The sequence below is a fragment of the Hemiscyllium ocellatum genome, chromosome 9 (genome assembly GCF_020745735.1).
Source record: "Hemiscyllium ocellatum isolate sHemOce1 chromosome 9, sHemOce1.pat.X.cur, whole genome shotgun sequence".
NCBI lineage: Eukaryota > Metazoa > Chordata > Chondrichthyes > Orectolobiformes > Hemiscylliidae > Hemiscyllium > Hemiscyllium ocellatum.
In genome coordinates this window covers 74,118,563-74,146,402 of record NC_083409.1, presented here as the reverse complement: position 1 = coordinate 74,146,402, position 27,840 = coordinate 74,118,563, and the positions used below count along the sequence as shown (strand labels likewise).

The window sequence follows — 27,840 nt, the reverse complement described above, 5'->3', positions numbered from 1 at the left end:
CCATCACTTGACACTGAATGATGTTACCATCACTGAATCCCTCACTATCAACATCCTTGGGGTTACTATTGACAAGACACTCAATTGGACTCACCACATAAACAGTGGTTACAAAAGCAAGTCAGAAGCTAGGAATATTGTGGCGAGTAACGCACCTCTGACGCCTGACTATCATCTACACATCACAAGTCAGGAGTATGATGAAATACTCCTCATTTGCCTGCATGGCCACAGCTTCAACGACACTAAAGACATTTGACATTATCCAAAGTAAAGCAATCCACTTGATTGACACCACATCCACAAAACACCCACATGCTCCATCACTGACACTTAGTAGCAGAAATGTGTACAATCAAAAGATATACTGCAGAAACTCAAAGATCTTTCGACAACACATTCCAAACCCACAACCTCTTCCACCTGAACGACAAGGGCATTAGATATATGCAAACACCGCCACCTGTAAGTTTCCCTCCAAACCATTTGACATCCTGACTTGCAAAGATACCATTGTTCCTTCACTGTCACAGAGTCAAAAATCTGGAATTCCCTCCCTAATGGTATTGTGGGTCAACCCACAGCATGTGAACTGCAATGATTCAAGATGGCAACTCACCACCACGTTCTCAAGGGCAGGCAATAAACGCTGGCCAGCCAGCGATGGCCACATCCTACGAGTGAATAAAAATCCTTCTTGTCACTGACCAGAAGTTGATGGAAATCAGGAGTGTGAATGAATAATCTCCAATTGTCGGATGAAATGCAAAATCTTACAGGAAAAAGACACAGCTAAGGATTCAGCAATTTGACAATCATCTTCTCAAGGTCAATTAGGGATGGGTAATAAATGCTAATCTAGCCAGCAATGCCCACATCCCATGAACCTTAAAAAAAAGTAGTCATGCCTTTGAAGTGAACTAATATTCTGCAGAATTTTGATTGATTACACATAGAATTCCCCCCTCCTGAGAAAGAAAGTCCTGACCAAGGGAGGAATTCCGTCTGCCTCAGGGAGATCCCTGACGATTTGACTGGCTGGCCTATTTACTGGCGCTCATGGCTCTGCATTAAGAGCCTCAGACCACAGGTACATGCAGAGTCCGAGCAGTGCAGGCAGGAGAGGGTGCAGGATGACTGGTAGTGCAGTTAGAAATTCTGGCTGCAAGACCAGCATGGACATGGTGGGAAGTACTAGAGAGGTGGAGTACCTAAAGGGACAGACTTTCCCCTCCCCAAAATCAGGGAGGAGAATTCTTACTAGAGATACCCACCCCTGAACCTTTCCACCTGAACCGGAGCAGATTTACTTGCTGGGCTTTGTATAACTGGTTTTCAGCTGACAACCTTCCCCCAATTGGGGGGAGGAGAATAAGTGGCCACCTGACCTGCACATAAGACATACAAGCAGAAATTAGGCCATTCAGCCCATAGAGTCTGCTCCAACATTCAATCACAGCTGATAAGTTTTTCAACATCATTCTCCCACTTTCTCTCTGTAAACCTTGATCCCCTTGACAATCAAGAACCGATTTATTTCCGTCTTAAAACATACTCACTGACCTGACCTTCACAGCCTTCGTGACAATGAACTCCATAGATTGACCACTCTCTGGCTGAAGAAGTTTTTCCTTATCTCCATTCTAAAAGGTCTTTCCATTATACGAAGGCTGTGCCTTCAGGTCTTAATCTCGCCTACCAATGGAAACATTTTTCTAACAACCACTCTGTCCAAACCATTCGGTATTCTCAAAGTTTCAGTTAGACCCCCACCCTTTTAAACACTATTGAGTGCAGTCCCAGAATTGTGAAACATTTCTCATGCATCAAACTTCTTATTCCTGGGACCGTTCTTGTGAACCTCCTCTGAATGGCTCCAGGGCTAATATATCCTTCCCGAGATATGGGGCCCAAAACTGCATACATAAACATTAAACAATGAGTGCTTAGATGCAATGACATTTAGTAAAGTGAAAGTAGTCAATGTTTTTTGAGTTATTTTAATTTATTCTTGAATAACACAGAAACTAAGCGCAAGATTGCCAAATTTATTGAATTATAAAACAGAACTTTATCAAATAGGAAAAAAAAGTCTAAGCAGAAGATTTGATAATGATTTGCACAAATTTGATTATCAAAATTTAGACTGATTATGTCAACAAAATACACAGCTTCAAGCATCGCACAAGAGATGGAACATGGATCACATGTTACTACACCACCTCAGAGTCAAAATGTTCCAGATTCAAACCTACTCCAGGTCTTATTGGCCACAGAAGAATCCAGCCGCCAAAAGGATAGGCTGGTGCATACCGGTGCTGATGCATAATGGGGAGGGTTAGTCTTAGGAAGGGCATCTGGCTGTAAAATCATTCACCAAATCCCAAAAATTGGTGATTTGAAGGTGGTCAACCAACATTGTGGCAATCTACATGATGCTGAAAAAGCCAAAGGAAGAAAAAGGCCAAAAGGAAATTCAAGATTCTGCATACTAGTTAGCAATCTACATCATAATTGTAATCAATCTTAAGTTCATCATCAAAAAGGCAGGTTTAGAAGTAGTTGTATATGCAGAGAAATATTAGTAAACAGTAAACAGTGGCAGAGGCAGAATTCAAAACCAGCATTCAAAAAGGTTTGTAAATAACTGTCTTGAACAGTAAAATTTGAAAAGGGTACAGGAGAAAAGCGAGAAAATCAAATTGCCAGATAGACAGCCGAGTAGAAGTTTGTTCCACAGAATTCAATGATCTCGTGAGTAGCATTGAGAAATTTGGAAGACGATCTAAGAATAGTAGCAAGACTTGTAACTTTTCATGGTGAGACTAACAATTTAATAACAGTGGGGAAACTGAAGTCCTGAGATGTAGGTTAATGTTAAAAGGCACTGACAGGACACTCTTAAGTGGAAAGTAAGATAATTAGCCATAGGCAAGAGGGACAGTAAGCACCTCTTTTTGTTGGACAGAGAGACAGAAGTGAAATGGTTATTTAGCTTGAGGGACACCATATTATATCGAGTATATGGTATGAACTTTCATAGCTATTGCGAGATCCGACTCCTGCTGTCAGCATCATTCTGCACACTCGAGTCATATAACCCCTCATTACACTACAAAATCATTATATTACAAAACTATGTGTAATTAAGCCTATTATCAAATGAAAAACTGTAAAATGCTATGCAGGCAAGCAACAAACCAGCTAAATGCAGAGGTGAGGGGAAACAGAGTATTAAATAGTAAAAGAAAGATAGGTCAGAGGATATCACAGATTTATGGAAAGTAACATTAAAACATTATGAAAAGACTTTTTGTATGTGTGAAACACATGAGGTAATCTATCATTCAGTGTAGCAAAAAAAAACACAATTGAGGTGTTCAAAATTCAGTTTATTTCTAAACTGGGTGATCCAATATTGGAATTGTGCCTCCTCTCCTAGTCTTTCCTTCCTGGAACTTCAAAGTTGACAGGAAACAATGAGCAATTTGGATCTTAAAAACAAGCTTGCACTAAGAATCAAAAAAGTGTTGCCATTAAGGAAATAGAATTCTTTGCAAAATATAGCAGTGTAATAAAGTGGAGGTTCACTGCATTTTAATCACAATGTTAGTATTGCAAATGTTAGATGCATTTTTGTATTAGGGTCAAATTCACCTGCACACATTCGAAATCAAATAACTTGCATTAACTGTAAACTGATTCGTGCAAAATGAATACCGTACAAGAATTTGCGTACTGGTAACTTTTTTTTTGGAATTTTGAGCTGTTGGAATTTCAATTAGCAGATGAACACTGTTTTGAGGCCAACATAAAGAATAAAAACACTCACTGTATAAAGTCAGGAGGGAAATTTAAGATAAATAGGGTCAAAATAAAATGATTGGATGTGAGACAAAAACAAGTGAATCACATAATAGTAATAAAAAAAAGGCATGCAATCCTTAAGTCTTGGTTTCAGGCCATGTTATGATATTGCTGGCTTTTCATCGTACATACCGGCTCGTCAGCAAGTTTCTCCAGCTGTTGGATGTAGGGGCTGATGAGGGAATGTAGGTTCCTAAGGATTTCTTCCACCTGGAGGGCAGAGAGTAGGAATCCCAGTGCCTGCATCAGCCACATACACTGACTCGTCTGAGAAAGTGGAAGAGAAATGAAAAAACTCAGTGAAGAAAAACAGATGAAGAAGCTTGAAGATCTTCAAGACAATGTATAATGTTTGCAGTTCCAAATAAAAATGAAAGCAGTGAAATTAAAATGTTTTGACAAATGCTTCATATGTTGTTAAGTGTTGGCTTTTATTGAAATAAGAGTTTTAAGAAAGCACACAACAAAACTCAAAATCAAACAGACAACAGTACAAACTTGTATAGCTCACTGGATTTTAAAATACACATCAGTGTTGACTCTTCAAAACTTTGTGGCACCCACCACCCACAATAAAATATGCACACAAGTGTTATATAAAGCAGCTCTTAGAAGTAGTAGTTAGTCAGGGGTTAATAACTTTCTGTTGCTCTCATTATCTAATGCTCCAATGAAGTGAATTGTGAGCCCTACTAAAGCTGTATTTTATCAATTATTCATCAGAAGTATTCACTTAAAATTATCAAAAATATACTTGTAATTGGAAATGAGAGAGATATGGTATACTTGGAGCTTATATCTGCATTCAGAAATAACTTAGTAAAATTATAGAACCTAATTCAGTATTTGATGGTATGGTCCTGCTTTGTCATGAAAGCTTTTTCTTTGTTCAATTAAAATTAATTTTAAATACTAAAAGTTACTCATATACAGTCCAGAAATTAAGTTTAAATTATTTTCTAAGCTTAAAAATATTGAGGCAGCTCAATGCTAATTCTACAGCATGTATTTAATTAACTTGAAATTCTTGTTTTATTGGGTGGACTGAGCACAATTGTCATGAAATAGATTTAATAGTACACAAATATAATGAAGGTATAAAAGCAATTGCGAGCATTCCTTATTTCTATTTTTGTTAAATGTCAAAGAGCTTTAAGAATTGACTAACCTTATGAATTTGTTTCATTAAAACCTCCTGTGGAAGACAACAGCAAAAGTAAACTCCAGGTTATCATTTGCTCACATCATAACAAAACCTCAGGTTTGCTGGCCTCTCTCTTAACCTTAGGTCTCGCATCAGTCTAAATTTCAGTCCTGTAAATAACTTAATACACGTATTAGCTATGTTTATGGAAACAGGTAGAAACTGAGCATAAATGTGTGCATCTGCTTCCCAACTTGTTTCACAACACTATTCATGAATACTACTTCTGATAAGCACACCGAATCTAACAGTCTTTTATCCCTATTTGATTTGGCACTTGGTAAAATCAAAAATGAAGAATAGTTTCAGGGTTTTTCACAATAGCATAAATGCTGGAAATACAATACAGGGCCATCAACATTTGTAAAGATGAAAAAGACAGGTAATGCCTTGGATGTGAAAATGCAATTATTTGACCTTGCACTGCCAGCATTTTGATATTTCAAAATGAATCTGAAGTACTCAGATATGGTAGGTGCTTTTCCCTCCATGTCTACCTGCAAAAATACATGCAATAATATGTACTTACCCAGCTCTGGCAGAGAACTGGATATTTGGAATCAGAGATGTACAGCGTGGAAACAGACCCTTCAGTCCAACTCATCTATACCCCAATAAAGACATCCCAAATAAATCTTGTCCCAGTTAACAGCGTTTGGCCCATACCCCTCTAAAACGTTCCTAGTCATTTGCCTAACCAAATGCTTCTTTAATGTTGTAATTGTACCAGCCTGCACCATTTCCTCTGGCAACTCATCCCATACACCCACCACCCTCTGCATGAAAACGTCGCCCCTTAGATCCCTTTTAAATCTTTCCCCTCTCACCTTAAACCTGTGCCCTCTAGTTTTGGATTCCTCCATGCTGGGGAAAGGACCTTGTCTATTTACTCTACCCATGCCCCTCATGATTTTAAAAGCCTCTATAAAGGTTGCCCCTCGGTTTCCAATGCTCCAGGGAAAATAGCCCCAGTCTATTCAGCCTCCTGCTATAGCTCAAACCCTCCAATACTGGCAACATCCTTGTACAGCTTTTATGATTTTTTTCAAGTTTCATAACATTCCTCCTATAGCAGGAAAACCAGAATTGCATGTAGCATTCTAATAGTGGCATAACCAATGTCCTGTATAGCTGAAATATAATATCCCAACTCCTATACACTGACCAATAAAGGCAAGCATATCAAATACCTACATCACTATCCTACCTACCTGCATCTCCACTTTGAAGGAACTACGAACCTGCACTCCAAGGTCTTTGTTCAGCATCACTCCCCAGGACCTTGCCATTAAAGTGTATAAGTCCTGCCCTGATTGGTCTTTCCAAAAATGCAGCACTTCATATTTATCTAAATTAAACTCCATTTGCCATTTCTTGGCCCATTCAAACTTTTAAATATGTAAACTGAAAAGTTGAATTATAAATTGAAATCATATGAACAAATTAATTCACAACTTATATTTTCAATTGCTCTGAGCATTTAAAAATATTTAGACATTCCTAAACAAAACCCATTACAAAACATTAAATATAAAAATACAAATGATATTTGATAGATGCATAAATAGCTAGATTAGTTAATAATAATATACGTGTGGGGAAATGGCTACAAACTAAATGCAAAATAAACGTTGCACCCACTTTCTAATTAATTACCATCATGTATAAACATTGGTATTTCCAATTTCTCCAAGACTTCAAACAGCTTTACAAAGGGTGATGTTAAGTTAAAAAAGGTAAAAAAAAATGTTTTGCTTGTAATAGAAATTATATAGCTTCACAACAATGTTAGGACATAGTGGTTTATGTTTAAATCTTCTGAAAAAGGGAGTTAGCCAGTAATATAAATTTAAATAAACATCACAAACTCAACACTTAGACTTTCTAACTTTTATATTAGTAAAAATGAATGAATGCAACATTCTAGTCAACCATTGAGTATATTCCAGATTGAGATTTTTGATTCTTGGGCACTAAAGGATTGACAGGAAAGTAGAGTTGATGTGGAAGTCGAATCATGATTTTATTGAAGATCAATTTTGAAGGGTCTCCTCTTTTACAATTTCCATTCCATTATCTCATATCCATCACTGACAAACAATTAATTGGCAAGCATTTTTAGAAGGAAATGTCTTCTGGTTCAAATAATAATTGACATTAGAACTGGGGCTTTGACTTAAAAGACCCACTGATTTCAATAGCAAACCTGAAATAACGGCTCAGTTGAAATACAGCAATTTCATTAAATCAGTTTGCCAGACAGTTCTACATAATGTATTAGCAGTCACTTCAAAGTGACTTAAGAACAAAGAAAAAGCAAAGAAAGGTATTATATGCTGTAGCACAATACTATTAAGACTTCCAGCTTCTAGACTGGAATCCTTCGGAGTTGAGTTGAGTAAGCTAACTTAGTTTTACTGGGGTTACTAACTACAGGCTCACAAACAAGAGGGAGTTACCAGAAACCATTTTGTTGTCCATGATTGCAGTCCAATAAACCTTTCTGAAATGTGTCAGTAACTTTATAAAGTAAGAAATCAAAAAATAAGGTAAAATTGTATATCATTAATAAGTGAAGAGAACTTTTGCAGTTCCCAAACTGTTTACATTTCTTTTTTTAAAAAAAAGTATTAACAAGTTACTGTGGACTCCTCAAACAGGTTGCAGCTCAGGAAGGTACATAAATGAAGAAGTTTTAATTTTCTAGTTCTTATTCCAATGAGTTCCAACACTATGCAGATACACAATAAAACTCACTTACCAGTTCTCTGCTCAGCTCTTTAAATATCATTTAAATCTAAAATAATCTCTTTTACCATAAATATGGGGCAAAAACAGGTTTTCACATTTTCAACCATTGCTGTTTATTTCTTGAACAGTGGGAATGTTTTCAAAAAAGCTTAAAATGATGACTACCATTGATTGCCTTCTGGTCAGAGGTTCATTTAAACTCTGTCCCTTAAGGTGACATAGGCTTCATGTCACATCCTCTTACTGGGAATATTACTGTGAAATCAAGTTTCCATTTACCTATATCAATGCAATTCTCGCACTGGACCAAAAATGGAAGGGAGATTTTTTTGACAAAGTCTACCACAATGACCTATTCACATTTTCACATCCATGGTTAACAGTATTAGAACTATAGTCATAGAACTAATGGATTGGACTGGAAGAAAAAGAAACATTTTGTCTTCTCTCTATTCAATGGCCTTTTCTTTTGTTTCTTCATCATCTGGAAGTTGGTAATTTCCAAAATACATATCTCCTGGAACATTCTGGCAGCAAAGAATCTCCAAAGTAATACTTAATAATATGAGACACTGTGGATCTGCTAAACTCCCCTCCTCTAAAAAAAAAAGGTCAGGGCACACAGCGAAGACAGTTAATGGGCATAAATCAAAGCTTCCACCTCTCACATCTTAGACAGGGTTACCATCCTGGCTGACCACTTTGCATGGGGCTCTCTTGCTGCCAATTTAATACTGTCAATGAAGGGATGAGAACCTACAGTAGACATCAATTGCCCACTTAAGGGCTTCACGATGACTCATTGATAGGTGATGGGGACACCATTCACTAAAATTTATGCACTGCCAACCTTCAAACCAACCACTGGGTGGGCATTAAATCCAGCCCCAAATGTCATCTAATCCTTCCAATGCTGGGCTTGCACATGATATCGTTGTTAGAAGGTAAACAAAGAAATAGAGACACAAAATATATGGCACAGATCAAGGCTGTTTGGCCCACTGCATTTATGGCAGCCAAAAAATAGAATGATCTAGGTGAATCCAATTTCAATGTACAAAAAAAAACCCAAAGCACTGCTGATGCTGGAAATCAGAAACAAAGGCACAGATTGCTGGAAAAACTAGCAAGTCTGATAGCATTTGCAGAGAAAAAGCACAGATAAAGGTTTTGGGTGCAAAGTCCCTTCTTCAGAACTGATCAAAGCCAGACCTGTTGAATTCATGCTTTTGTTTTTAATTTCATTGTAGCTCAACATAGTAGTTAGCTAGCACAAAAGTTCTGATTTGTCATTTTAAAGTTGACACCATAAGAACTTCAAAAGAAAACAAAATGTCAGTACATTAAATGCAAATCAGTGCAATGTCTGACTGCTCCAAAGTAGCTTATAAAATCTGGATGATCATTACCTGAGAAACGGCCACAATATTAGCAGCATAGGGAGGCAGGTCATACTTGCATTCTCTACAGATCTTCTTTAGTGTGGAAACACTGGATATGGAAAGTTCAGCATTGCCCAAAGCATGCAGTACCAATGGTAATACACTGTTAATCATCACTGGGTGATCAGCCAACCATTCAGCTAGTGCACCTGGAAGAAAGATTGGAAGTAGTTTTAAAAAAGTCAAACTTGTAAACACGAAGCTGATCATGTATAACCATTAGTACATGGACAATAACTTATATATTTTAATCAAGCAAAGGAATAAAAATGAAATAACTTTACAATCTTGTAGCATCAATCCGGATAGAATCTCCAAGCCCAGGATCAAAACAGATCATTCAAAATGATAACAGCCATACACTAAATTCTGGTTTATTGTTAGATATAATGCACATTTAACAGTTTCCCAAAGACATAACAATCAAACATCTTCACAAATGATTAAAACAACTGGAATTATTTACCTTATCAAAATCTGATTACACTTCTAAATTGTAATGGAGTTTCTGACAGTGTCAAAAATTTGAAATACAGAAATTCCTATTAACATTGCACATCACCCATTTCATTTCACAGAGAATCACAAATATGACTGCAAGTTTCTTAACCTTTTGGTATCTCTTTAAAAGGCAAGAAAAACTGGCATTGTCACTTTGAATGCTCAAATAATCATCAAGGTTTAGGAATAGGCGTTAGTCACAACCTTGGTCACTAACTATTCATATCCGTCACTGCAAGATCATAATGAGGGAACGTGATGCGGAAGTGCTCACGTTGGACAGGGGTGGACAAAGTCAACAGGCAGCTAGCAAGTGGGGGCTTCAAACGCTTGTGGTTTCAAATAAACCTGCTGGATTATAACCCGGTGCAGTGTAACTTTTGATAATAAGAGATGATTGAAGGAAATCATCTGGCACACCTTGCCTTCTACCTATTTACAACTACCCCAATTTTCATCCTAACAGCACCCACAGGCTACATAATTCCAGGGTTTACTATCAATTACCACAATTGTGAGCTAGACATTCTATGGGAAATTTTTAGATATCAACCCTAAAAGCTTTATTTTATTTTCAACAGCTGTCTGTTGACTTTGTCCACCCCCATCCAATGCCAGCACCTCCACATCACGTTCTTATCCTGTTGTTTTGACTGACACTAAGGTATGCTAAAGGTTTCTTTCTAGACCATTCACATCATAAGGTTTCATCTTTTAAGCTGTAAAACTCCAATTTCTTCAAATATTCCTCACAAATTAGTCCTCTAATTCTAAGAATTCTTCACAACAGTTCTTCAGATTCCAAAACCTGTTTCTCATGAGCAAGTTGACCTATTTATTAGGTGGCTTGAGCGTGACTTACTGCAATTTGCATTCTGTTGTTTTGGCTTTATAATTCATCACTTTTTTATTGATTATTATCAACCAGTGTTGAAAAGGGAATTTGTTAAATGATCTTTAAAATGTAATCCTGAATTACTTCAGTACCATTCAGCATCAATCTTACCTCAATTGTAGCTCTCCTTTATCCCACCCCAAGAAAGAAAGTTCATGTTTCACTCAGACTTGAGCATATAACCTATGTGACAATGTGTCATTCTGTATTGTCCAAGGTGTCATCTTCACTGGGACATTTTTAGATTAGAGATTTAGAACAGTCAAACCCTACAACTGTATTGAGAATACCAATCCCACCTAAAAATTTTTTGAACAAAGCCATTTACCTATCGTAAACATCACAGTGTCAGCTAGCTGCACGTTACTAATGTTTATCCTTGGAATAAGGCCAATCAAGCCTGGAATAACATCGGAATAGTTGACATCATTGGTTTCTGCAATAGATTGAAACCCATACAAACAGGCTTCAATATGCTAAAGTGAGAGAGAGAAAAAAAAGAGGAAAAAAATAGTTACACGATGCAAAATTAGCACTTATCAATTGTTTAAAATAGAAACTATAATAATCATAAAACCAACACTTTGATTAAAACCAAAGAAACCAAACATTAGGCCCAAAAACAGTCAACAGGTATTTATTTTACAGTACCAACACGGAATGATTTGTCTTTGTCCAATCTGCATTTATCATCTAAATTGATGTATCGGTAAAACCGCACAAGGATTCTTAAGCTAATAGGGCATTTATATGTATTCCATATCAGCCTTCTTTGTTTTAATAAGCAATCAAGTTATATTTTAAGCATCCAGTTATTCAAACAAATATATAATTTTACAAGATTTTCATCTGGTCAAAATCAGGGTCTGTCAATGCACTAAAATTATGTGTATACTGTTATACTATTAAGTAGTTTATGTGGGAGGATCTAAAAATGATACTTTTATATATACTAAAACTAATACAATAAAACAAATTGCTTCTTCTAGAAGATTACTAAGTTTATAACTACTAGCTCACAGGGTATGCCATCCATCAAAGCTAAAAGATAGGACTAAATTCATTATGAATGTTTCCTTTAGTACAACACCCGGCTGCATTTTAAAATGACTAGGTTGGTTCTAATGTATTTGCAGTCTTTCCAAGATGAAAGAAATTAACCTTCATAAAACAATTAAAATGTTATTTTCTAGACAGTGTCACAAAATCAAGGATCAGGTCAGAACTCTGCAATTCTGTCACATCTTTAATGATGGTGGACAATTAAGTGACAGGAGGAAGTGGACCCATTAACACATCCATCTCTAAGATGGCAGAGACCAGTACACAACTGCAAAAAAGTTGAAGAGTTTACCATCATCTTTAGTTCAAAGTGTCAAGTCCTGATTCTTCTCAGCCTTGTCCCAAGATTCCGCCATCGTAAAATTGCAGGTTTCAGCCAATGAGCCTTTTTGTCATGTGAAATAAAATGGCTAAACTCACAGCAAAATCTAAAAATCCTATCAATATCCCAATTGCATGAAGACTTTGACAACAATCATTTCAGCCAGACTGCATGATTTCCATAAGGAAACCGCTATTTTAATCAATATGTTCAGACATGATTGTAGCACACCTCCAGCAGAAGATGCAAAAGTCTGGACATGCAGGAGGTTCAGGAACAGCTTCTTCGTGCACATTATTAGACTTAAAAATGGACACTCTAGCCTCAAATAATGTTGATCTCTCCTAGCATATATGCAATGTAACCCTTTTCTCTCTGGCTAAGTCCTTTTACAATCTCTGATCTGAACATCTTTGCTTACTATGATCTGCCTGTACTGCTCATGTACTGAAGTACAGTGAAACTTGTATAAGTGGCAATAAATCAAATCAATCACATGTGGAATTTGAACCCAGGCCTTTTGGTCGGGACACTACCATTGAGCCACAAGACCATGGCTCAACTTGCTTTAACTATTTTATTAATAACCTGCTCTTTATCATAAAGCCATATTTGATGACAATTTAACTCTATTTACACAGTCTCTTATTAACAAAGCAGCTTACACTCTCACGCAGCAAATCCTGGACCATACCACAGTGTGGCTTGAACAAACAAGTCAAAATCATTTTGTACATGTCAAGCAGTGACCATTCCCAACAAGAGAAAGCATAATCACCTCACTTTGATATTCAGTTTCATTACCCTCATAATCACCATTCAGATGCCCTCCAAACATCATCAATTTCCTAGGAATCAATGACTAGAAACTGAACCAGCTACATAAAATACTACAACTACTGGAGCAGATGAGAGGACGGGCACTCTCGATTGAGGAGTCTCTCCATTGAATTCACAAAAATTCTGTATTACCTTTCAAGTTATAGAACTAGAACATGATTGGATTCTCTCCTTGGGTGGATGAAATTCCAACAATTTAGTTTACTTTCTCAGTATCCAGCGTAAAATCATCTGCTCGACTGGCTTAAACATTTAAATTCACCATTATTTTCTGTCAGCAGCACAGTGTATATCATATATTGCATACATTGCAGCAGCTGGTCATTATTTCTACATTAGAACATTTGTAACTTGAGACTTTCAACACATAGTTGGGCAGCACAATAGCTGGATTCAAATTCCAGCATCCCTAGGTTTCCAATAGATCATACACTTGCTTAGGACATTAGCACCAAAACCTTTTAGGAGCATTTTACTAATTTGTCAAGGAAAAAGCTCATTGCTTTTTCAAGGTCAACCATGGATAGGCAATAAATGATTATCTTGGAAGCAACTCCCACATCCATGTCAACTCTTCATGGAGCAGTCAATAAATTAAATGCCAAAGGTAATACTGCATTGTTGCAGGATGAAACTAGAGCTGCTCTGAAGTGGTCAATCATTTTCTTTTGGGCAGACATTAAAGCATTTGGTATTGAAGGAAGTTTCACTTTTAGCTTTCAAGAACAAGAATCAGGCAGGCACTTGAGTAAATGACTTAGACAATCAAAATTTCAAGGTAACAGTCAAGTGAATATTGAACAAAATAGTGTGCAAGCTCATTAATAATGTATTTTACTAAAGCATAAACGTTTGAAAATAATAGCTTTACCTCTTTAACAAGTTAAAAAATTTTGAACCAGGATTGGTTTATCTTATGCTGAACCAAAATGACATACATTATTTCAAATACTGTACTTAAAAGCCTTAGGCACAAGTCTTAAGGTTCTTATACCCTTAAGAATACAGTGTAATTCTTAGGTCGTGCATTTTCTAGAATAATAATGAAAATAACATCCTTAGGTGATGAAATATAGCTGGATGGTGTTTATTCTGAACTCTGATTAAAATATTCAACACTCTTAGAAATTATGTATTTATTGTAAGCTGAACCTATATTTTTTCATGTAAGGTAACTTGCAATAGTGCAATAAAATAGTACCCACCTGCCATGAGGATGCTTGCTCAGTGTCAGTTAAAAGTCTTCCTAGTTTGTCATATAGGTTACTTAATAACTCTGCTCCCAGCATCTCGTATACATACATTAAAGTATCAGAAATATCAACCCTACCAAGGAAAAAACATTTTATTTGAAATAAATATAAAACAAAAAAAACTACAAACATTCACAACTAAAATTATGTAAACATATTAAATGAATAAAATATCTTAGGATTTAAAATAAATCAAAATTCCAAACACACTAATGAAGCTGAACTGATGTCAATTATCCAGTACTACTTGTTAAGTGGGTCAAATGCCCTCATATCAAGCATAGGTTGATATCAAGCCAAAAATTGCATTTAAGAGAAATTGGCAGAAGAATACAAAGACAAAAAGGAGCAACAGAGACCCGTATGGCTTCGCTTGCTTCTACCAACATTCAATATGATCCGGCTTGATTTCCCTCCTCAAATTCTAACCAAATTCCAACTAAATTCTCATAATTAATCAATCTCAGTTTTGCATATACTCTACCCAGTATCCATACCCTCTAGAATTGAGAATTCTAAAAGATTCACAACCTTCTTAATAAAGAAATTTCTGGTCACTCAGTCCTAAATGGCCAACCTTGTTATTCGGAGATTATGAATGCAATGCCAGGGCTTTCCAAGCAGAACAAAGTCACTCAGCATCTACCCTGTCAGTTCCCCTCAGAACTCTACATGTTTCAAGGAGATCACCTTTCAATTTTAAATTCCAGAGACCAAACAGCCCATTCCACTTATTCACTTCTCATGATGCAAAATTCATCCCAGGAATCAATCTAGCAGCCAAGGAGAATCCCCGATGGGATCCATCCTAAAACACTCAAGTTCGCAAACACCAACTAAATAACTATTAAATAATTTTTATCACATATTAACTTAAAGTATCAATTAACCCATAGGTACTGCTGAGAAAAAGGAATTTAAAAAAAACTTGGAAATGCACAGTACCTCTTCCATCTTCAGGAGAAAGCAGTATTTCACAACCATGATTTATTTTATTCGCTCATAAGCGAATTGCTGGCTGACCCAGCATTTATTGTCCATCCCTAATTATCCTTGAGAAGCTGCAAATCATGTGCTGAGAATAGACCCACTGTGATGATGCTATAGCTTTAAGTACTGTGTTTTGTTCTGGTTTCTCTTAGAGACAGACTGGGGGACAGATGCCATGAAGATGAAAAATTTGCAAGGCCTTGCTTTTTCTTTTTAAAAAAAAAGTTGGAACAATAGAATCAGCCTGCGTGGGCGCGGCCAAGCTCTCACAGATCAAGGATATTTAGCTAGCTCTCGGTGTTATGGGCTTGAAGTGGAAGCTTTTTATACCCTCTCTCAATCACTGCCAAAAGCAGGAGGTTCTCTTCAGAGGCTGCTGAATTGCATGAGACACAAAACCTATTTTCCGAATTTTCCTTTTTGTTTAAGGAATGCTACTATATTGGAACAGTTGATTAATAATAGCTACAGTATCTATTATTCTGTTAAGTTTCCAAGAGAGTCGTTTTTCGAAGTTCTTCTTTCTGTTGTTGCATTTTAACTAGTGTTCGAATAAATTGCACTTTGCTTAACATCAAGTTGTTTGACCAGTGAATTGCATCTGGAACATGGTACATTACATTTGCCTTTAAAAGAAGAATAGTTAGGGTCTGGTCTGCTCCAGAACACTACAGAACATTAAGAAGGAAATTCCAGACTTTTGGCCGAGCAATACTGAAGGAGTGGTGTTATGAGGGGAATTTGAGGGGATGGACCTCCCATGTCCCTGCTGCCCTTGTCCTTCCAGATGGCAGTGGTCATGGGTTTGGAAGGTACTGTCTCAAGATTTTTCGTGAATTTCTGCAGCACATCTTGTACATGGAACACATGGCTGTTACCAAGCATCAATGATGAAGGGAGTAGATTTTGTTTATGGATGTAATGCCAATTAAGCAGGCTACTGTGTCCTGGATAGGGTCAGGCTTCTAGATTGCTGCTCGAGTTACATTTATCCAGGCAAGTGGGGAGTATTCCATCACATTCCTGACGTGTGTATTGTAGATGGTGGACAGGCATTGGGGAATCAGGAGGCAAGTTACTCGGAGTAGTATTCCCAGTCTCTGACCTGCGCTTATAGTCACTATATTTATACAGTTAGTCCAGTTGAGCTTCTGGTTAATTGTAATCCCCAGGATGCTGGAATTCAGTGAGAGTAACACTGAGATTAGCAAGATTTGAGAAGATTTGTAGCTCAGGTTGAAGTTCTGGATGTAGGTTTGCTCGCTGAGCTGGAAGGTTCATTTCCAGACGTATCATCACCCTACTAGGTAACATCTTCAGTGGACTTCAGGCAAAGCACTGCTGATAAGTCCTGCCTTCTTATATATGTTTGGGTTTCATTAGGTTGGTGATGCCATTTCCTGTGGTGATGTCATTTCCGGCAGCGAAGTCACTTCTCGTACTTTTTCTCTACCCCATGAGAAAAAGAACAGGAAGTGACATCACCATAGGAAAGGACATCACCAATCCAATGAAACCCAAACATATATAAGAAAGCAGGACTTATCAGCAGTGCTTTGCCTGAAGTCCACTGAAGATGTTACCTAGTAGGGTGATGATACGTCTGGAAATGAACCTTCCAGCTCAGCGAGCAAACCTACATTCAGAACACCATTGTCAAGAGTTGATAGATTGTCTCTATTGGAGATGGTCATTGCCTGGCATTTGTGTGGTGCAAATGTTACTTACCGCTTTTCAGCCCAAGCTAGGAAATTGCCCAAATCTTGCTGCATTGAGATACTGTATCTGAGGAATATCAATACCTAAGGAGTTGAGTATACCAGAATCATTGGTGATCATTTCTGCTTTGGCATTATGGAGTGAAGGTCATTGATGAAGATGACTTGGCCTAGGGCCCTACCCTGAGGAACCCCTACGGAGATGTCCTGGAGCTGAGTTGACCAGCCTCCAAGAACCACAGCATCTTCCTTTGGATAGCAATATGCAGTGTAGAGGTTTTCCTCGATTTCCATTTCCAGTTTTGCTAGGGGTCATTGATGCCAAGCTCAGTCAAATGCAGCCTCCATGTCAAGGGTTGTCAATTTCACCTCATATCTGAAATTCAAGTCTTCGATGCAGAATCAAAACAAGGCTGCAATGAGTTCAAGAACCCAAATTGGATGTCAGTGAACAGATTACAGCTAAGCAGGTGCTGCTTGATAGCATTGTTAATGACATCAACCATTACTTTACTGATGATCTAAAGTAGATTGATTTGGCAGTAATGGTTGTGGTTTGATTTGTCTTTTGTTTTTATGTACAAGACATACCTGGGCAATTTTCTACCTTCTCAAGTAGATGCCAGCATTGTAACTGTACTGGAATAGCTTGGCTAGAGATGCGGCATGTTCTAGAGCACAGGTTTTCAGTATTATTGCTGAAATGTTTTCAGGGGCCCACAGTCTTTGCAGTATCTAGTGTCTCCAACCATTTCTTAATATCATGTGAAGTGAACTGAACCAGCTGAAGACTGGCATCTGTGATGGTGGGAAACTTTGGAGGTGGTGGAGATGCATCATCCACTCAGCACTTCAGAGGCTGAAGATTGTTGCAAATATTTCAGCCTTATCTTTTGCACTGATATGTTGAGTTTGTGAAGCTTAGACCCGATCTCTTGGCATGGGATCAGTGCACTGGTTATCAATTAATGTTTAAGTTATTTGCCATGCAAGTAATCCAGATTTATAGCTTCACCAAATTAACACCTCACGTTTAGGTTTATCTAGTGCTGCTTCTGGTATGCCCTCCTAAGCTCTTTGAACCAGGGTTGATCACTTGGTTTGATAGTAGAGAGTGAGCATATGGTAGGGCATGAATTTGCAGATTATGTGGAGTACAATTCTGTTGATAGCTCACAGCGCCTCATGGATGCCCAGTCTTGTGCTGTTAGATCTGCTCAAAGTCTATCCTATTTAGCACAGTTGTAGTGCTTAAAAAAACTGATAAAAACAGAACCTTAATGGGAGGTAATTTAGTTAATCGGCTGGGTTGTTGGTTTTTGATGCAGAGTGACAACAACAGGATGGTTTCAATTCCCACACCATCTGAGGTTACCATGAAGGACTCTCCTTCTCAACCTCTCACCTTGTCTGAGGCATGATGACCCTCAAATTAAATCACCACCACGAAAGAGCAACCCTATGGTCCATTAGGACTATGACAATTTTAACTTCGTACCACACAGCACTATGCAAGGTCTTCTCTATATGAAGAGAAAGACAGTCCGTGTAGTAGTCATTCATATGGACACTAATGGACAAATGCATCCACAACAGACAAATTGGCGAGGATGGGGTCAATTATGTTTCGCCTTCTTGCTGGTTCATATATCAGCTTCCACAGAGTCAGTCTAGCAGTTACGTCCTTTAGAATTTGACCAACACAATAAGTGGTGTTGCTGCCACTGAGCCACTCACCGTGAACACTCAAGTCCCCTACTAGAATACATGCTGTGGCCTTGCAACCTTCAAGGTGTTCACTCCAAGTGCGGTTCCACAGGGCAAAGCACTGATTCAGCTGAGGGAAAGTAGTCCCTGTGGTAATTAGCAAGAGATTTCCTTGGTCACATTTGGCCTGATTCCCATGAGACTTCACGGTATCCAGAGTCAATGTTGAGGACTCGCAGAACAAATCCTTCCCAACGTTTTACCATTGTGCCACCACTTCTGCTACGTCTGTCCCGCTGATGGGATCAAACGTAACTGTGATATCGAGCACAATAGTTGTAGGTTATGATTCTATGATTACATTAGACAGCTCTTCCAATTTTGATACAAGGTCAAAAAGGCTGTTTCCTATGTTGTAATTTTGGTCAATGATAAAAGCGCCATCTGGTTTAATTTTCATTTTCTTTTCTAGCAATCAATACAACTATGTAGCTTCTAAGCCATTACACAGAGGACAGTTAAGATTCAAACACATTATGTGACTCCAGACTAAAATCAAAGGCCAGACCAGGCAAGGATGCTAGTTTCCTTCTCTGAAAGGATATTAGTGAACCTGATAGGTTTTGCTGACATTTGATGGTCATCATTAATTTCATAATTTTATTGAATTCAAATTCCACCATCTGCCCTGGAGGGATTGCTACTTGGAACTCCAGAACATTACCTAGCCACTGGATTGATAATACCACTGCATAATCACCTTCCTGCACGGGTCATTCTCCTATAATGCTCATTTATTAAACGCAATTTGTCTGTAACGCAATTTGTGAATTGCCAATCTTTGGTTTTTATAAAGCAAACCCCATTTGCAGTTACACGATTCTCATCCCTGGCACTAGCCATGGTGCGCAGAGGACTGGACTCCAATCGGCATTAAGTGATCAGTCAGCTTGTGCGCTTTCTTGTGAAGAGCTTCGTGAAAGGAATTGCGAAATGTCTGTGCTAGTGGACTTGGAAAAGCATCTTGAAAATGTCTCTACAGCCCGAAGACGAAGCTGGGTGCAATCTGTTAATTTAAAAATTTAAAGTGTTGAAGTAAGGGTAAAGTTTCACTGGAATTCACTAACATTAAAAGGACAGTGTTGAGAAGCAGTTTAAAACTTGGCTTTGGTGTTTGTATTAAGAGCTCTTTTTCTCTCGCTTTGCTTAAAAACTATTTTAAGATGTTAAAGAATATCTGCAGACTCATGAGAATCTGTTTCAGAGACTAGTCACTATGATAACCAACTGAAAAAAATACCAGTAGAGGGGCTTGGACATGGTCAGTCAGCTGCTCAAGGTGGTTAGAGTGAGGAAACTCTGCACATGCTGGGTGAAGGGGAGAAGCACACTGTTACTTTTGGTGCATGTGTGGAGATGTCCTGAGGGGGTGAGTAGGTTGTGCAGAAGACATTCAGGGTTAGTCAGGATCAGATGTTAATGAGGATGACACAGAGTGGAGAAGATGTTGCAAGAAATAGTGGGTTTGTAGCAGAGATAGAGAAACAGAGATATCAACAAGAAGATGGTGACACTTTCACTGGCAGAGTGGAGGTGGTCACTGAGCTTCTGTGCATTCCTTCAGATGGATGAGACTGCACAGGCCTGGATGGTAACCCTGGTCCAGGTTGGCGAGGTTGGAACAGAATGGAGCCCTCGGATGGCCTGGGAGAAAAAGTCGTCCTGCCTGTGCATCACCCCATCCTCATCAGTGGCATCTCAATGTCCCTGCTAACAAAGAGAGGCACCAATTTTCCACTGTCTGCCACGTCCAGGGCCAACGTCAGGAACCATGCAGGGCAGCTCTGGACTAATAGCTCTTGTCTGGGTGAACAATATCTTTTTTAAAATGCTGCACCATGGATGATGGTCAATTCTAGGATATCCAGGAAGTAGCAAGTGGTTTTGGAAATGGCATATGGTATAATGATGCTAGAATGTGAGAGACGGGCACCAAAGGATAGGATGGGTAATACATCAGGCGGGTTTTGTAAAATAAGTGGATAGATATCCCCAGGCATCACGATGTGAAACCCTCTGAAAAACTGACACTTATTGAAAGAAATTAAGATTCAGCCCTTGATCTATCATGGCAGGGTTCATTCTGGGATCTCACTTGTGCAGAATTGTCATCGGATGGAATCAGACAACTGGTTAGAATATATCGGCCAGCAGGTATAGAAGCCAATTGGTTGAAGATTCTGATGAATCGCACTATACAGTACAACAGATCAAAATTTACTTAGACAGTGCTATTGTTAAGCTAACTGCTTTTTATTTTGATTTTTACAGGTATTTTTTGGTGGTTCACGAATAACCCCATTTTTGCATTGCATGATTTTCTACAACATGGCATCTCGTGGGAATGCAACTAAGGCATTATAGGAGCCTGTAACTACTTTTGAATTGTATTACAATTGATACATGGACAATCATGACAGAAAACTTGCACACAACAAAAACACAAGTGAAGCAATTAGCAGCAACACAATATCCATCAAAATGGCTGCACGGAGAAATTTGCCTGCTGGCACAATAAATGATAACAGACATCCCTAAATTAGAATGAATCTGCACATCTGTGGCCATCATCACAATATTCCATGTGCAATTTCACACCAGCTGCACACATGAAAATGGCTCTACTAAAGGACAAAGTTCCTGGAATGGGGGACAAAAGTGAGAGACGGGGACAAGAGTTATGAAATTAAGGAAGCTGAACAAACCCTCACGGATGATGAGGGAGAGATAGCAAGTCAAGGCTGAATTTGGATTTAGTGGGAGAGTGATGACAGCACCAAGAATTTTACTCCAGTTTTACTGAATATCCGAAGGCTGGTTCGGTATGCTATGTTGCTGGTAAGAAGGCAGATCCGCCCGCCACTTGGCAGTACTTGCACCACCCACAGATGGCACTCCTATAAAATAGTCAAAGATAAATAAGCAGATAATCTATCGTGGCAAAGTTCATGAGTAACCTATTGGTCAGGATTCACCAACTGTTCTGTTGTTTGAACAGTACCATGCTATCCTTTATATCCATCTCAAGCAGCAGAGAGGTATTGCTTTAACATCGCATCAAAAAGGCAGTACTTCTGTTAATGCAAAACTATACTTTTTTTTCATTTCACTACTGCAATAAAGTATTAGCCTAAATCACAGGCAAGGACTGGCTTGAACTACAACATTTGACCCCAGTTTCCAGAATCAGCTCCGAGCCAAATTTTCTTCCATGCTTCCTTAATTAATTCTGTTTTTGTCTTGGGCAAACTCCATGCCATTTAAAAAAACTTCAATGTTTCTCTCCAAACATCTGTAGCATTTCTAAACATTTAAAACTATTATCAGCAATTTATTAACTACAGCTAATCTCAATCCTGTTCTCACTTGACAACATGCTAAAATTTCAGAGTGATCACAATGATGAGAATCTGGATGTAGGTTTGCTCACTGAGCTGCAAGGTTCATTTTCAGAAATTCCATCACCATACTAGATAACATCTTTAGTGAACCTTCAGACAAAGCACTGCTGATGTTTCCTCCTTTCTATTTATATATTTGGGTTTCCTTGGGTTGGCGATGTCACTTCCTGTTCTTTTACTCAGGGGGTGGTAAATGGGGTCCAAATCAATGCATTTGTTGACAGAGTTCCAGTTGGAATGCCATGCTTCTAGGAATTCTTGTGCATGTCTCTATTTGGCTTGTCCTCGGATGGATGTGTTGCCCCAGTCGAAGTGGAGTCCTTCCTCATCCGTATGTAAGGATTCTAGTGAGAGGGGGTCATGTTGTTTTGTGGCTAGTTGATGTTCGTTTATCCTGGTGGCTAGTTTTCTGCCTGTTTGTCCAATGCAGTGTTTGTTACACTTCTTGCAAGTTATTCACAAAATACTATTTGTTTTGCTTGTTGTCTGCATAGGGCCTTTAGAGTTCATTAGCTGCTGTTTTACTGTGTTGGTGAGTTTGTGGGCTACCATGATACCAAGGGGTCCGAGTAGTCTGCCAATCTGGATGGTTGGCAGAGCTGTTTGTTGAGTCTCTGCATTACTGTCTCTGCTAAGAATCCTGATATCAGAACAACCAACCAACCCAAACTCTGGGTCCGCTACATGGATGACACCTTCATCATCACTAAACGAAACAAACTAGAGGAAACCTTCAACACCGTCAATACTACCTTTATGGCATAAAATTCACTAAAGAGGCGGAAACAACAAACTGCCATTCCTAGATGCCACAATAGAGCAAATAGCCAATGGGCAACTTCAAAACAATGTCTACAGGAAAACACATACGGACTAAATATTGAGCTACAGAAATAATCACCCCAACATGCACAAACGAAGCTGCATCAGAACATTTCAATAAGCCACCACACACTGCAGCACAGAGGAACTACACAGAGCAAAGCAAAAACACCTATACAGCGTATTCAAAAAGAATGGCTACCCAATGAACACAATCTGCCGATTTCTCAGCAACTACCCCAAGCAAGCAGACAAAACGCGTCCAGAAACCCTAGTCACTCTACCCTACATCAAAGGCATCTCGGAAATGACTGTCAGAATACTCAGACCCCCTTGGTATCACGGTAGCCCACAAACCCACCAACATACTAAAACAGCAGATAAATGAACTTGAAAGACCCTATGCAGACAACAAGCAAAACTAATGTTATTCACAAAATACAGCGCAAGAACCGAAACACTACATTGGACAAACCAGCGGAAAACTAGCCACCAGGATACATGAACACCAACCAATGGAACAATGCACCAGACTTAAACAGGACTGATTTCTGTCATCCAAAAATCACTGACCATTCAATGTTGAGGACTTAAAAAAAAATGCAAGCCTTGGCAGAAAAAAAACCACTGTGAAAATGACAAGCATCTCAATTACTGGCTGAATAAAAACTGTTCAGTTGGGAACATTTCTTTAAAAGCAAGCATACTTTACTTCCTCACCTGTATATCCTAAATTGCTCTTTCTCATCAGAAGACCAAGAGGAATATTCTTCATCAGATGGAAACTGAGCCTTGTGTAGCAGAACATCAACTAGTTGAAAATAAACAGGACGATAAACCTGCAGGTATACCACCTGTTTCTCTGCTTCAAATGACATTATGTCATCCTAAATACCAGATAGAAAGACAATAGTTAGTTAAAACGGAGATGCAAAGAATTACAGGCTCAAAATGCTTTATACACGTTACATTAAAAGCAAAAACGATATCCTTCCAATTTTCACCGAGGACATCCCTAGCTAAATATCTGAAATTATAATCTACACAACCATTAATAAACAGAGGAATAAATGTGTCAAAAATATGAACATTTTAATTGAACTATGCCTTTGATATGCAAATAAAAAATTACATTTTTTAAATAAATTCCCAAAGCAAACCATTCTAACAGTTCATTCAAAATTAATGTAGTAAAAAGAATGTTTTTACTACTGAAATAAAGGGAAATTATGCTTCAAAACAAAAAACTCTGTTCACTTAACTATGAAGTGGCAACGGAATATATAATCACCAATGAACTGAGAAATGCATGGGAAACAACTAATTCTATACAAAAGGAATAATCAAATTCCACCCAACCAATCTGGCCATCTATTATATCGAATAATATAAAGCATAGTTGAGGGATTCAGCATTTACTTTGATCTGGCTATCTCTTACACAAGTTTTCAAATCCAGATGTGTACACAGAACGATTCATAGGAAGATGGATGATTTCTGCACTATAAAAATAAAAAAAACCTGGAGTCAAGGCGTCTGATAGGCTTCTGCAAATGACAATGCATAACAGTGCCTAGGTAGCCTATTAACTCAAACTCTCAAGATGTATGCTTAACTAATTGAATGTATTTTAAATTATAAATATTTATACTTTTGTACAACACTCAGACATAAAAGACAAGAAACAGGACTTTTAAGCTTGCACATTCACAAAGAACATAGCTGACCTTTTACAGCAGCTCCATCTTTGTATATTATTGCCTTAACTTTCAATTTCTCGAGTATCCAAAAATCTATTACCCTTTGACAGTGACTGACTACCCACGGTTCTGATGTAGAATTTGAAAGATACAAAATTTTAAATTTATGCTTCTTTTTCTTCACATAACTTTTTTTGACTCATCTCAATCTTCTTTTAACCATCTGTGTCTGTACATTTCTGAAGCAACAAAGGTGCTACCACAGGTGCAACATAAAGCCAAATGGTTCATGACAAGACTCTAAGCATGCTGAGTTGGAAATTGTCAACTTTACAAAATCAGCTCTCTAATGCATCTCGAATATAGTTTGAATGGATGCTGGAAGCATGCTTTAGGTGGGAGCACAGAATTGCATTCCAAGTGAAATTTAAGGGATTAAAGTATTAGAATAATGTGACAAATTAATGGCTGGTCTCTCAACCCATTTGCAGTTTTTGCAAAGTTTTCAAAGGACAGTTACCAATAAAAGAGAACTAGCAAACAGAGGATGTCACTGCAGACAAGCAAAACAATTGACCATCTGTTTAAAGGCTGCAAAAGTGGAGGTGTCCAAAAGATTCCTCTTTTCCCCTCCCTCCAAATTAACATTCCCAATGGAAACCATAATTATGAGGACAGACCCAATATACTGGAAATTGTACAGCTCGGGACTTTATCATTTTAGTATCTTAAAATTTTCACCTTTGTTTTCAAATTACTTCATGGCCTCATGCTTTCCCATTTTCCTCACCGATATCTACATTCCTCTAATTCTGACCTCTTGCACACCTCAAGTTTAAAATCATGCCTCCAACAGCAGGTGTGTCAAACAACTGTTGAACCCTTGAGCTTTAGAATTCTTTCCTCCTGTAACATATTCCTAATATCTACTTAGTCAAGCTTTTGGTCATTTGCACTAATATCTCAAGCTGACTCTGTAGCAAATTTGGTTGATAATCCACCTGTGAAGAACTCTCAGGCATTCTGACATTTTGTTGTTAAAAGGTACTGCAACAGTACAAATTGCAGCTGTTGTTGTAAGAAACCAAAAATACTTCAGAAACTCTAGTTCATTGGCAAATGGTGCCTCATGACCAAAGTGTTAACTTTCTTTTTCTCCATGGATGGTTCCTCACCAGTTGAGTAAATCCCATACAGAAACTGGAAGTAAAGCTTCTACAGTACTATGGTTTTGAATTATTGATGTTCTTTCTGTAAGTGGCAGTCTAATTATTTTCAAATAGAACAGAAGTTTTATTAACTGGCATCTGTGGAACTACGAGTGTGCTAGTTGACCACATTCTGGATAATCAAGGGGTATGCATTACCGTAGTAAACCCTGGCCCAGTGAAGTTTCGAGATATCAACATTCCTCAAAAAAAACTGTAAAGACATCAACACACCTTCTAAAAGTCAAAGAAATAGAAACGTCATGCAGGTGGTATACACATAATGTGATACTTTATTTACAACATAAATATCACGGGTGATCGTGGTATTTGGGGTATACAATTTTTGCCAGTTTATCAAGAGTGCCGGTTCATAAGGTGTCTGTTAAAACAAAGTTTGCTGTACTATGTATAAATTTACTCCTTTTGTTTGTCACTATTTATAATACTCAAAATTGTGTCCTTAATCAGCATTCACACTTTTAGCAGGTTAACTATTTGAACTATAAGCTTCATTATTCATCCATATTCTTCAGCATCCTTCCAGTGAATTTAATCGTAATGCCACAAAATGTGTGATCTTTTCCTTATTATTCTTGTACATTGTGCCTCTATTTATGAAAAATCTAAAATTAAGTCCCTACAATAATTTACACAGACTCAAGGACACAAAGGCCAGCAAAATGTAAAAGGTGGGGAGGGAAAGTCATTAAGAAAAGTCTTGAATAAACATTTAAATTTTACTGTTAGTTCCATCATCTTCCATATTTATGGAAATTTAGCAACCACAGGTGCTCATTACACATAGATGCAATTTATATTTGACATCCTGGAAATCTAGAATATCCTCAATCTGATGAAAAACATTTCGATGAAATGCTATTGACTTAGGAAAGCAGCTTCCTAAATTGTTACCTGCAATCTCTGAAAACAAAGCTGTTATGCAAAGTGGGCAGAATTCCAAATTTGCACAAACTGACTAGTGGAAAGGTCCATTGTTCATATTGGTGGAAACTATAGCCATTTTAGGATTACTGCAGACACTTCAGCTGTTCACACTTTCTATCAACAAAGTAAGCTTTATGACCAAAATCACAACTTATACATTTGAAACAGATGCAATCTACAATTGAAGACCGCACAACCTTCTTGGGAGTGGTACCAGAGGGCTACTTTTCAAAAAAATCTAATTTCAGGATGCATATGTGTAGGAATATAACATTTTTGGGATCGAAGTTCAAAATTTAAGATGTATGAAAAGCCCAGAAAATATAGAAGTAATCACAATTCAAAAAGTGGCCTATGTTTATTAAATAAATGTCAACGTTGGAAGTGGGAAAATAATAAAAAGGTGGCTTCAATTATGGGCCTAACCTTACGACAAGTTTTTGAAGACTTTTTGCGACGAGGCCCAGCAAGATTTGTTAACAAAAGTTTAATTCAATGAATCTTGGTATGCAGGTCCATAGATTTCTGAAGATGTCAGCACAGGTTGATAGGTGGAGAATAAGGCATTTGGGATGCTGGGGTGTAGAATATAGGAGCAGGGAAGCCTTGCTGCAAATTTATTGAGCATTGGTTAGGCCACTGATAGAACACTGGGTACAGTCCTCATCATTACACTATCAGAAGAATGTGACTACACTGGAAGGGTGCAGAGGAGATGCACCAGGATGTTGCCTGGGATGGAAAGTCTCAGTTTGTATTCCTGGGACCAAAGGAGGCTGAGGTGAGATCTGATTGAAGTATACAAGATTATGAGGCATAAAGATGAAAGGTAGTGAGAATTTTTTCCTTATGACAGTTGCGCCTAAGACTGGAGGGCATAAGTTTAAGGTGAGGGGGGAGTGGTTTAGAGAGGATTGAAGGAAAACAATTTTCACCCATAGCATGATAGAGAGAGAGCGTGTGAGAGAGAGCGTGCGAGAGAGAGAAATGGACACATACTCTTGTGACAATAAAAGCATTTGGACAAACATTTAAAATGCTGAAAATGTGTTGCTGGTTAAAGCACAGCAGGTCAGGCAGCATCCAAGGAACAGGAAATTCGACGTTTCAGGCCAGAGCCCTTCATCAGGAGTGAGGAAAGTGTGTCAG

General features: G+C 38.1%; 1 protein-coding gene across 2 annotated transcripts in view; it reads right to left on the bottom strand.

Annotated features, from left to right (window-relative positions):
- The window catches only part of ipo13b (importin 13b), a 217,710-nt gene that overhangs the window by 80,678 nt on the left and 109,192 nt on the right, over nucleotides 1-27,840 (bottom strand). For both annotated transcript variants that reach the window (XM_060830475.1, XM_060830476.1), the window contains 6 exons: nucleotides 23,556-23,722; nucleotides 14,090-14,210; nucleotides 10,989-11,136; nucleotides 9,232-9,413; nucleotides 5,036-5,062; nucleotides 4,000-4,134 (listed from right to left, as the gene is read on the bottom strand). In XM_060830475.1, coding sequence (XP_060686458.1) covers nucleotides 4,000-4,134; nucleotides 5,036-5,062; nucleotides 9,232-9,413; nucleotides 10,989-11,136; nucleotides 14,090-14,210; nucleotides 23,556-23,722 — 780 coding nt within the window. The remainder of the gene's footprint in view (nucleotides 1-3,999; nucleotides 4,135-5,035; nucleotides 5,063-9,231; nucleotides 9,414-10,988; nucleotides 11,137-14,089; nucleotides 14,211-23,555; nucleotides 23,723-27,840) is intronic.